This window comes from Myotis brandtii, unplaced genomic scaffold (assembly GCF_000412655.1).
Source record: "Myotis brandtii unplaced genomic scaffold, ASM41265v1 scaffold136, whole genome shotgun sequence".
Classification (NCBI taxonomy): Eukaryota; Metazoa; Chordata; class Mammalia; order Chiroptera; family Vespertilionidae; genus Myotis; species Myotis brandtii.
In genome coordinates, this window is record NW_005354829.1 from 1,230,888 (window position 1) to 1,242,648 (window position 11,761).

The 11,761-nt window shown below is 44.3% G+C and overlaps 1 protein-coding gene and 1 pseudogene across 1 annotated transcript; both read left to right on the forward strand.

Moving 5' to 3' along the window:
• Window positions 1–1,269, forward strand: part of LOC106725091 — a 2,152-nt pseudogene extending 883 nt beyond the window's left edge.
• Window positions 1,270–8,381: 7,112 nt separating this feature from the next.
• Window positions 8,382–9,062, forward strand: LOC102240378 (RNA-binding protein EWS). The gene has a single exon (XM_005860511.2). The coding sequence runs from the start codon at window positions 8,421–8,423 to the stop codon at window positions 9,045–9,047; it is 627 nt and encodes a 208-aa protein (XP_005860573.1). The 5' UTR covers window positions 8,382–8,420; the 3' UTR covers window positions 9,048–9,062.
• Window positions 9,063–11,761: the final 2,699 nt, after the last annotated feature.

Here is an 11,761-nt window from a genome sequence, read left to right on the forward strand (position 1 = left end):
CCTGTCTGCCTCCACCACTGCCCTGACAGGAGCTTTAAGAGGAACACCCAATTATGTCACATGACTGAGATTGTTCAGCAGATTCCCGGCATGAGGGGAAAGAGGAAAAGGCCAGAGGAACCCCTGTGTAAGAAGCACCGTGAGGGTCTGGCCCTGTTCTGTGAGAAGGACCTGGAGCTGTTGTGTGCCCAGTGCAGGGTCTCCTCTGATCACGGGGATCACCCCCTGATGCCCCTTGAAGAAGCTGCAGCTACTCACAGGAGGAAGCTCAAGAGCTATATTAAAGATACTGAAATTCGGTCAGAAATGCAAATGTCGAAATGTTTTGAATTGAGACAGAGGATAGAAAATGAAAAGGATGAATTGCACTCTGAAGTTAAACAACTTAAACATTTCTTGGAAAAGGGACAGATTGCAAGGCTTATTAGTTTGCTAAATGAAGAAACAAATGTTCAAGAAAATTAATTGAAGAGAAAAACCAAATATCAAACCATAGTTCCATATTAAACAGTCTGCTTAGTGATATTATCAGTAACTGTTTGCAGACAGACGTGGATTTATCCACTGGCATTGAAAGTATCCACAACAGATATGAAAAACTAGAGACCCCACCATCTTTTTATATGAATTAAAGAAGGAGAGTTGCCCTCTCCCCCCACATTATTTGGGCCTGCATAAAACGATCGGCACGTTTCAGGTAGATTTGACACTGGATCCTGAAACAGCCCATCCAAGTCTCGTTATCTCAAGGGATAGAAAACATGTGACCTATAGGACATCATTTGGTCGTCAGTATTCCCAGCACGTTTTACCCAGCTGTCTTGTGTTCTGAGGGATTTGATGCTGGCAGGCATTTTTGGCAGGTAGAAGTAAGAGGCACAGGGGCCTGGTCCTTAGGCATATGCAAGGAATCTTTCCCCAGGAATGCTCCTATGCCACCATCCCCAAGAAATGGCTGCTGGCAGCTTCAGCTCTGGGCTAATACATCTGTCACATGGGATTCAGGCAACTGGGAACAGATAGGCATTTTTCTGGACTATGAGTTGGGAGAAGTTTTCATTTTATATTTGAGAAATAGATCACATTTGTATACTTTCAGTGAAAGTTTTGCAGAAAAACTTAAGCCCTATTGTGCCTAGGACCTTCTTCAAAATCACTTGTAATGCGTATAGGCAAAGATGAATGATGAGCCGCCTTGTCATCTGTTCCATGTGATCTACTCTCATCCTGTGTTAATAGAGAGTGCTTGTAATAAAAGGCATGTGTCCATCTCTGCTGATTGCTGATGTCTTTTTAAAAAAATGTTTGTATTGATTTGAAGAGAGAGTGAGTGAGGGGGGATAGAAATATGGATGTAAAGAAAATGATCCATTGGCCTACTGCAACCCAACTAGGGGTCAATCCCACAACCGGGCTATGTGCCCTGAGAGTCACACTGGTGACCTTTTGGTGTATGGGCTGACACTCAACCAACTGAGCCACACCAGCAAGGGCTGTGCTGATGGCTTTTAATCCTCACGCCCTTGGCTTCACCATTTGCCTCCCCCGCACTCTCCTGCCCAAAGACACACATCTGGGCAAGCCATGCAGACAGCCTCAGTGCTTCTTCACAAGGCAGAGAGGTGGGTGGCGGTTCTAACTCAGACTCTGCCTGCAGAGGAACTGGCCCCCCAGAGCCTCCCCAACCAACCAAAAACCCCAAGCTACTTGCTTTTCTCCCTTCTCTCCAGCCATTTTTGGACCTGTAGTCACCGTCCTGTCCACATAAATCCTCATGAAGTGAGTAATAAACCATTTCATACCCTCTTGCCGTGTTTGTGCCGCTAGCAGTCTTGACACCAGAACCAAATTTTGAGTCAGGTCTTCCCCATGTAGTGTGACCATAACAATGGTTCTTAGACTGTCTCAGGATCCTGGTTTACTTTTTTTCAAACTATAAAAGAACATTTGTTCAGAAAATAACAAAGGTAGAAGAAATGGGCTTAGGAAACAACTTGTAGAGGCAAATGTTGGGTCCCTGGAGCTTAGAAGTGAGGAAGGTCAAGGTGAACCACCTCTGGGATGGGGAGGGGAGAGAGAAGGGCAAAGCAGGAGCTGGCTCCCAGGAGGGAGAGTGTGCTGGGTCCTGCGTGCCCAGGGTTTTAAAGGTGGAGACTTTAGGGAGGTCCCAGGGGAGGATCTCAATAGAATGTACATCAGCTTCCTAGGTATGTCCTTCAAGGTCAGGGTCTCCACTGATTGATTGGTCCTCACCTGGGCAGGGGGTCACTATTCAATGTAGCTGGTCCTGCGGTCAGCTGTGCTGTTGCTTTTCTGGTTTTGCTGCTTTTCTGGGCCTGGGGCTGGCCCATGGTCATTGCTCTGCTCATGTCTGTCAAACTGCCCCCCACAGAGGAAACCCCTTGCACTTGGGGAGAACACACCTCACAGGAGAGGTGGCCCTGCCCCCTGCCATGACCCCATTTTAATTCTTGGGATCTTCTGTTCCCAGGAGCATGGCATATTTGTGTTTGTTTTGCAGCTACCAGGAGACAGGTGGTTTTATCGCTCTTTTCTGGTTTTATCTGTAATATTTATATTTGATATTCCCCATTTCTCCAGGGAAAGGTGTGAGAATCCATTACAAATTCTTTCCAATTATAAAATTTTCACAAAATAAAAGCATTGCATCACTGATCCTTCCAAAAACAGTGTACCACAAATATATCTCATATTTTTTACATTGAAGAGGCATTGAATATTTCAAAACAATACACGAAATAGATCGACATAGAAAATAAGAAAAATATCTCATACTTTAAAAAATATGTATTTTTTATTGATTTTAGAGTGAGAAGATGGGAGAGGGAGACAGAGAGGGGGAAACATTGATGTGGGAGAAAACATTGATTGGTTACAATGTGAGAGAGAAATATGTGTCAGTTGGCTCCCGTACCCACACCAACTGTGAATCTAATACACAACCTCGGAATGTGCCCTGACCAGCAATCAAACTGTCGACCTTTCAGTGCACAGGACAACACTCAACCAGCTGATCCACACTGGCCCAGTATACAATTATAAAGTGTAAAAGGAATGCTCTCCTTCCCAGGAGCACACCTGAGCCTTCCCCCTCTCCCATCCCCCACAATCAGGCATCTTCTAAACTCTAAGGGACCCCATGAGGCTTGCAACCAGGGCAGCAGTGGGCAGTGCCCGTTCATGTCAGGTACACCCCGCCCCTTTCTCTGACTTCTTAGTGAGCCAAAGCAGCCCAGCCTAGGCTCATTTCCCCAACCCTTCCCTGTTTATAAGTGTCTTCTAAAATTCTCCTGGACTCGTGTTGTGAATTCTTTCCTGTATGAAGTCAAAAACCTACACACTCCTGGCTGGTCCTATGTAGACTGGTTCAGGGCCAGGTACCCTTTCCAATAACATGAGGAGTAGCCCATTTTCTATCTCACTGCTTCACAAGTAAACTCGCTTTCACACACATTCACTCACACACACATACACAAAGTGTAAAGTTGCAAAAACCAAAAAAAAAAAAGTAAGAATGCAAGGGACATAGCACATTCATAATGTAAAATAAAACAAGAAAAAAGGTTTTTTTGCTTGGATGTTTGTTTGTTAATAGTATATTCCTGGAAATTACAGAAGAAACTGAAAAATGGTAATGCAGTATAGTAGCCTGAAAGCCTGGAGGTCTGGATGCAAAAAGCAATGTGTTTTTCAGTGTACTCTAGTATAATACCTGTGCTTTTACAAAAATTGTATATCATGACTTTAAAAAACACACACACAAGTTTATTTGGCGTTCACTGGGAAATTGCTAGTGTCCAGGTTATAGAGTTGCTGGTTAAAGGAAACCCATTCTCCTATTCACAGAATAGACAGCCATCCACATGGAGGAAGTCTCAAACCACATCACCTCTCTCTGTTGTCTGGGCTGTCAGTCTCTGATGGTGGGTTCCTGGGGGATCTTTTCATCGAGGCTTCTAACACAGGGCCTCACATTTAGCAAAGGCTTATACAAGGCCTGCCGGATGAATAATTAAATGAGGTGTCTGGTGGACCCTGGTATGATTTTAGATAGAGAAAATCATCGATGTGAGAGTAACATTGATTGGTTGCTTCCCATACACACCATGACTGGGATCTAATTGGAAATATAGGCATTTACCCTGACATGGGATCAAATCAAGAACCTTTGGGTGTATGGGATGATTACTCTAATCTACTGACCCACACTGCTCAGGGCAAGACCAATCCTCTTCAACCAGATCTTTTGGTTTTGAATCTACCACTTAAAATGTAATTGAGCTCAGGGCTCAATGGGAGATGGCTATGATGTTAATGCCATAAAAATTACTGAGTTAATATACAAGTTCTGTTCTGAAAAAGTATTGCCCTTGCTAGGTAACTCCATTGCTTGAAGCATCATCCCATTATGGGTTCAGTTCCTGGTCAGGCATATACCCAGGTTGTGGGTTCCATCCTAGTCAGGGCATCTCTCTCTCTCTCTCTCTCTCTCTCCCTCTCTCTCTCTCTCTCTCTCTCTCTCTCCCTCCCTCTCTCTAAGCATGCCCTCAGGTAAGGATTAGAAAGTGTGGATTTCCCAGGTTTCTTATCATGGCTCCATGCTCAGATCACATCATCTTTGGTTCTTCAGCCCAGGCCTCCCTGGAAGAACAGGGTCTGCCAGACAGTTATGCCTTCATTGCGCTGCACTGATATTCTACCAAGCAGCCTGGGGGTAGCAGCCATCCAGGCTTTCCTACGGGCGTAATAGCAAACCCTTGGTTTGGTTGGGATAGAGACTCTCATATGTTCTGCCCATTGCTCCTGACAAAATCATCTGCAGGGGAGGCTGGAAACAGTCAGATCTGCATTTCTAACCCAGGCCTGTCTGATCTCATCAATCCCAGTTAGGCATCTCACTGAATTATGCATCCAGAAACTTTTTTTCCATTGATTTTCAGAGAGAATAGAAGGGAGGGGTAGAGAGAAAGATAAACATCGATGTGTGAGGGACACATCCATTGGTTGTCTCCTTCAGGAGCCCTGACCAGGGCCTGGGACAGAGCCTGCAACCAAGGTATGTACTCATGACCAGAATTGAATCCTGGACCCTTTAGTTCCAGGCCAATGCTCCATCCACTAAGCCATCCAGCAAACATTTTATGAGCTCTCAGTAGATGTGTGGCCCTGAGACAGAAGCCTGGGTGCACAGATCACATTGGAGTCCCCACTATGAGAGAACTGACCCTCCAGACAACAGAGATCATGTGACTTGAGGACTTCCTCCACAGGAATGGCTGTGTCCAAACAGGATCTAGGATAAAGGTTTTCCTTAGTGAGCAAAACTAACACCTGGATTGTAACTATTTTCCAATGAACATCATTTAGGTTTATTTTATGGGAAGCATTTTAAAAATTAGAACAATATAGATAAATTTAGTAAAAATCACTTGTTAAGTAGGACACACTGAAAAGCAAATTGCTCTCTCACCTGGAGAGAGGTCACCCAACCTCCTTATACTCTTCCTGCCTGACCATCCTTAAGTGTCTTCTGTATCCATCCAAAAACATCCTAATCATACATAATACACAAGCATAGACACTCATTATATATTAACTAGGGGCCCAGTGCACAAATTCATGCACGTTGAAAGGAACTGTGGGCTGGGAGGTCATGGTGGGCACAGGGACGGGGCTTGTGCCATCCTCCCCCCCCCCCTCAGCCTGGCCCCTCCTGTCACCTCCCTGGTCCCCTGTCTGCCCTGCAGCCCCCACTCACACTGAAGATTCTCCCCCCTGCTAACTGCGCCCACCCTGCTCAAACCCAGTGACAGCATGGAGCTATTAGGACCAGCATCTGACAGCGGTTGCGAGGGATGGCTGCTGCCCTAATCGCTCCTCAGGATCAGGGGGACGTGGAGAAACCTTGAGGGGCAATTGGGGTCAGCAGCCACCTTTCTCACCCGCTGCTGGCCACGCCTCACTCCCACCTGCTGCTGGTATTGAAGCAGCTCACAGCCACTGATGGCACTGAGCGATAGGGGCCGCACTGGGCAGTGGCAGTGGGTGTGAGCATGGACGGCTCCAGTAGCAGGTGTGAGTCCTGGGCGGGACTACAGTGTGTAGGGCACCTGCCCCCAGAGCATGGGAGCAAACAATTTTCAGTAATCATCAGAAGCTCACCCTGATGACAGCAACTGGCGCTCCGCCTTGGTCTGGCACCCTGCTCATCTGCTCCAGTATCCCACCACAGCTGATGCCAGCCATATTCTGCCCTCTGCCACCTGCTGCCCATGCCCACCATGTTCCTCCCATGCCCCCTGGTGGTCAGTGCACGTCATAACCACCAGTTGTTTGGTTTTCCGTTGTTCCACTGTTTGGTATATTTGCATATTAGCCTTTCATTATATAGGATTGTTTCATAATATAATATGAGACTACTTTTTGCTGTGTTCTACACTTTCCTTTAAAAAAATAATTATAAGAGCTCTAGCAAGTTTGGCTCAGTGGATAGCTCATCGATCTGCAGACCAAAGAGTCGGAGTTCAACTCCAATCAAGGACACATACTTTGGTTGCAGGCCCTTCCCGCACCAGGGCCCTTGTCTGGGCTCATGCAGGAGGAACCTATTGTTGTTTCTCTCACGTCAATGTTTCTCTCTGTCTTTCCCTCTCTCTTCCACTTTCTCTAAAATTCAATGGAAAAAAATTCTTGGGTGAGGATTAACAAAAAATAAGTAAATAATTTATAAGCATTTATTTGAGCCCAAAACGTTGACCATTGCTGTGAAGCAAGATATCAAATGCTCCCTACAATTTTCTTTTTACAAAAAAATATATCTACAGATTTTTGTTTTGTTTTTCACATCAACATGCAGATATAGTTCATGTATTGCTTGAAACCCAATCCATGGTGAGAGATCTTGTGTTGTTGATGGTGTGTTCTGTGGTCACTACCTCCTTGAGGGCAGAAAGGCCCTTCTCTCCACCCTTCTTTGCTGGAGCCATTATGCCAGGCCCAAGTTGGAAAGGAAGCAAAGATTTTACTTTTATTATTATTAAAATATATTTTTATTGATTTCAGAGAGGAAGGGAGAGGGAGATAGAAACATCTGAAGAAATGGAAGTAAAACATGTTTCTAATCAGAGCCACATCGAGGGCTGCCTGGAGGCTCTGTTGGTAATTGACATGCCTCTGACAATAATTAGAAACAGTTTCTGGGGACTTACAGGATAGAGGCACCTCGTGATATTATTTACCACAGAGAGCAGTGTCTGGAGTGAAAATGGATGTTATTGTTTCCACCAAACACATTAGAAGGTGACTTCATGGTGAATAGATTTTTCAAGATATCTGACATTCGCTGACTTTCTATTTAACTCCTCTTAGTCACAGAGGCCATTACCGTAATGACAATACCTGGATTTATCTCTGTTAATGACAGAAGGCCTGTGAGCGATAAATCCTCCCCACGTGGGCCCCAGCTGCGCACTCTGAGCCGCTGAGACACCTAGGGATTCTGGGAGTGCAGCAGGCCCAGAACACAGCTTCCGTCCAAGAGCGAGTCACTCACAGAGGCTGAGGGACTGGATTAGCATGAATGAGTGGCATGGCCTTTTTCTCATGTGAGCTTTATTTTATGTCACTTGGTATTAAGTGAGATAATGTATATAAAGTGCTTGGCACAGAGCCAGCACATAGCAAGCCCTTAGAAAGTGTTGATCATTCCTTATTATTTCCTTGGGTTCTTCTGATGAGACGTAGAGGCTGCCCATATTCGGCACACTCCCAGCCCTGAGGACGGAAGTCGAGTTGGCGGAGATCAGTGCCATTATGGAGCTAGTGGGTTGTGTTCCCCTTGGGAGGCCCAGGGTTCAGTGGAATGGTTTTTACCTTGAGTTGCCTTTTCGTTGGGAATAAGCCAAAAGAGAGTTTACCAGCAAGGGTACTACCTAGGGCAGTGATGGTGAACCTTTTGAGCTCGGCGTGTCAGCATTTTGAAAAACCCTAACTTAACTCTGGTGCCGTGTCACATATAGAAATTTTTTGATATTTGCAACCATAGTAAAACAAAGATTTATATTTTTGATATTTATTTTATATATTTAAATGCCATTTAACAAAGAAAATCAACAAAAAAAAATGAGTTTGCGTGTCACCTCTGACACACGTGTCATAGGTTCGCCATCACTGCCCTAAATGCACATCATCTAAATGCTTGCTAAAAATACAGATACCAGGATCCCAACCAGACCTAAGGGGTGATGAATATCTATAAGTGCAAAGTGCTCTGAAGTGCTGGTCTGAAGCTGCCTGTGGGAATCTTCTTCTAGAATATCTCATTATCTGGTGTCAAATATTTTTGTTTAAAACCAGAGGTTCCAGACAGACGTTGAGAGAACGAGGAGGAAGGAGAGAAAATGGCGTCCACGGATTACAGTACCTACAGCCAAGCTGCAGCCCAGCAGGGCTACAGTGCTTACACCGCCCAGCCCACTCAAGGATATGCACAGACCACGCAGGCATATGGGCAGCAAAGTTATGGAACCTATGGACAGCCCACTGATGTCAGCTATACCCAGGCTCAGACCACTGCTACCTATGGGCAGACAGCCTATGCGACTTCTTATGGACAGCCTCCCACAGGTTATACTACTCCAGCTGCCCCCCAGGCCTACAGTCAGCCTGTCCAGGGGTATGGCACTGGTGCTTATGATACCACCACTGCTACGGTCACTACCACCCAGGCCTCCTATGCAGCTCAGTCTGCGTATGGCACGCAGCCTGCTTACTCAGCCTATGGGCAACAGCCGGCAACCACTGCACCTGCAAGACCACAGGATGGTAACAAACCCGCTGAGACCAGTCAACCTCAATCCAGCACGGGGGGTTACAACCAGCCCAGCCTGGGATATGGACAGAGTAACTACAGTTATCCCCAGGTACCTGGGAGCTACCCCATGCAGCCAGTCACGGCACCACCATCCTATCCTCCTACCAGGTCAGTCTCTTTGCTTCTGCTTCCTTGGGTGATCTGTGTTATCTGATTCCCAGTGATAAGCCTGACCACATGTTGTTAACTTTAAAACCTCAGTCCTGGGTTCCCATAGCAGTGCCTGGCAGCCAGTAACTCTTCTAAGTACAAACAATATTCTTACCACTCCAGGTTCTTTTCAATTTGCTCTCTCAGTTAATTCAGATGGCTGAGAAACAGAAATACTTGAAAGCAAGCAAAATGCAGGGCATTATATTTTTTAAAAAGAAACTTCACCTTAAGCATTTTGTATTTAACAATGCAGAGGTCCATTCATGCAAAAAGGTGAACACCGTCAGGAACGCAGAGACCGGCCCTACTAGATGCAGAGACCCTGCAAGCTGCGTTGACTACCAGATTTATTTTTTAAACCAGAAAGTGTTTTAAATTTATAATTCCATATTTATAATGTTGGCCACAACATTATGATTATTCCTTGTCTGTACTTTAGTATTTTTCACCATTTGTGAAGAAACATTAAAACAAGTTCAATGGTAAAAAAACAAAACAAAACAAAACAAACAACAACAACAAAACAACAACAAAAAACCAGAGGTTCCTCCCTAGCTGGTTTGGTTCAGCGGATAGAGTGCCCGAGTTTGATTCTGGTCAAGGGCATATACCTCCATCCCCAGTGTTGGGCTTGCAGGAGGCAACCAATAAATGTTTCTCTCTCATCATTGATGTTTCTCTCTCTCTCTCTCTCTTTTCTTTTTCTCTCTGAAATCTATAAAAATATATTTTAAAAATAAAACCAGAGGTTCCAAGAGGTTTACCTAAATTGATGTGTATGCTGACACCAAACTGAAAGGGAAACTGTTGCTATTTTCCTGGTTGCATCTGTCTCTGGAGGAACAGATGATCAAAAATCCCATCCCCAATGACACAGGCAGACTGAAATCAGACCTGAAATCCAGCCCATATAACCTACAAGCAGATGGCACTTTAATGCCAGCCTTGGTCTTTTCTCAATCTCTTATGAGAAATTTGTTGGGTGGGATGGGATGTGGGAACAGGGAAGCAGGTGATGGATTTGGAGTGGAGAAAGGGGACCAGTTTGAAACAACTGTGAGGGAGAAAGGAGTTGAAGTGGATCTGAGAGCTCTGAGATGAAGGGAAATGGATGAAGGGAAGTTGATGAAGCTTAAGGAAGGGAGTAGGAGAAACCTTGGCTAAATGAGAGCAGATAAACACTGAAATGGAATTCAAATGGTTAGGTTTTTAAAAAGTAAATTATAGAATATTCTAGGTATTCAGAATAGGAGAGAAAGTCTTATGAAGTCATTATGATGAACCTATATTCTATAACTAAGCTTTCTGCAACTTTTCTCTACAGTCGTACCAGCCTTTTTCCATTTCTGGGCAGAAAATCTCTGAGTTTACTTGTAAACTTTTCATTATATATTTCTAAAAGAGACTCTTAATTTACATACTTCTACATTAAAATTTTTAAAGTAATTTTCTTTTTTTAACTTATTTTCTTATAAAGAGTGAGAGGATGGGGCAAGGCAGAGAGAGAAAGAGAGAGTGAGAGATTGGGAATGAGAAAGAGGCATTGATTTTATTTTGTGGTTCCATTCAGTCATGTATTTGTTGGTTGCTCTTTGTAAAGTGCTCTGACCTCGGCTTTAATCTGAAACTTTGGCTTATTGGGACTAACTGAACTACCTGGCCAGGGCAATTTACATACCACTAATGCCATTCATTACCTCGGTATAACATAATTATCAACAAGGTTTTTTTAATCCTCAAATATCCAACTTCCAACTGAAATTTGATCAAAGATTTCAAAATGAAATGAAATTAGATTTATACATACAAAATAACTGACTTCTATGGCTTTTAGTCAACTGCACTGTGAAGGCCTGAGTCAGAGAAGAGACAGTACAGATTCCAGTGTGGGTCTGAGAACCAGGTGCACCCAGGACAGGAGGTGGATGTGCTGGTGCATTCAGTCTAGCAGAGTGAATGCGACTTTCCCAGGTGCTTGTTCTCTTCAGGCCGTCAGTGATGGATGTTGCCCACTGACATGTGGAGGGCTGTCTGCTTTGCTCATCCACAGATTCAAATACTAATCTCTCCCAGAAATCTCGTCACAGTCACACCCAGAATTAGTGTTTCAGCTGCTACCTGACTATCCAGTGGCCCAATCAAGTTGACAGGTTAAATTGACCAGATTATTCGACTGAGTTTTCTCAATCCCTTTTATCAGTGGTTCTCAACCTTCTGGCCCTTTAAATACAGTTCCTCATGTTGTGACCCAACCATAAAATTATTTTCTTTGCTACTTCATAACTGTAATGTTGCTACTGTTATGAATTGTAATGTAAATATCTGATATGCAGGATGGTCTTAGGCGACCCCTATGAAAGGGTCGTTCGACCGCCAAAGGGTTTGAGACCCACAGGTTGAGAACCGCTGCCTTATATTGTCTATAAATAGATGGTTTAGAACTCTGATGAGATTTACATTCATTTATCTGGCAAAACTTCCTCACAAATAATGGTATAGTCCCTCCAACAGTTGTATGATATCTACTAGTATTTTTCTTTTTTTTGAGATGGAGAGAGAGTGCCAGATCAATGTAAGGGAAATACCTGGATTAGTTGCCTCCCTTACATGACACAACCCCAGATGGAACCTGTGACCTTGTGGTTCATGGGACAACACTCCAACCAACTGAGCCACACAGGCCACTTTTTATAATATATATATGTGTATATATGT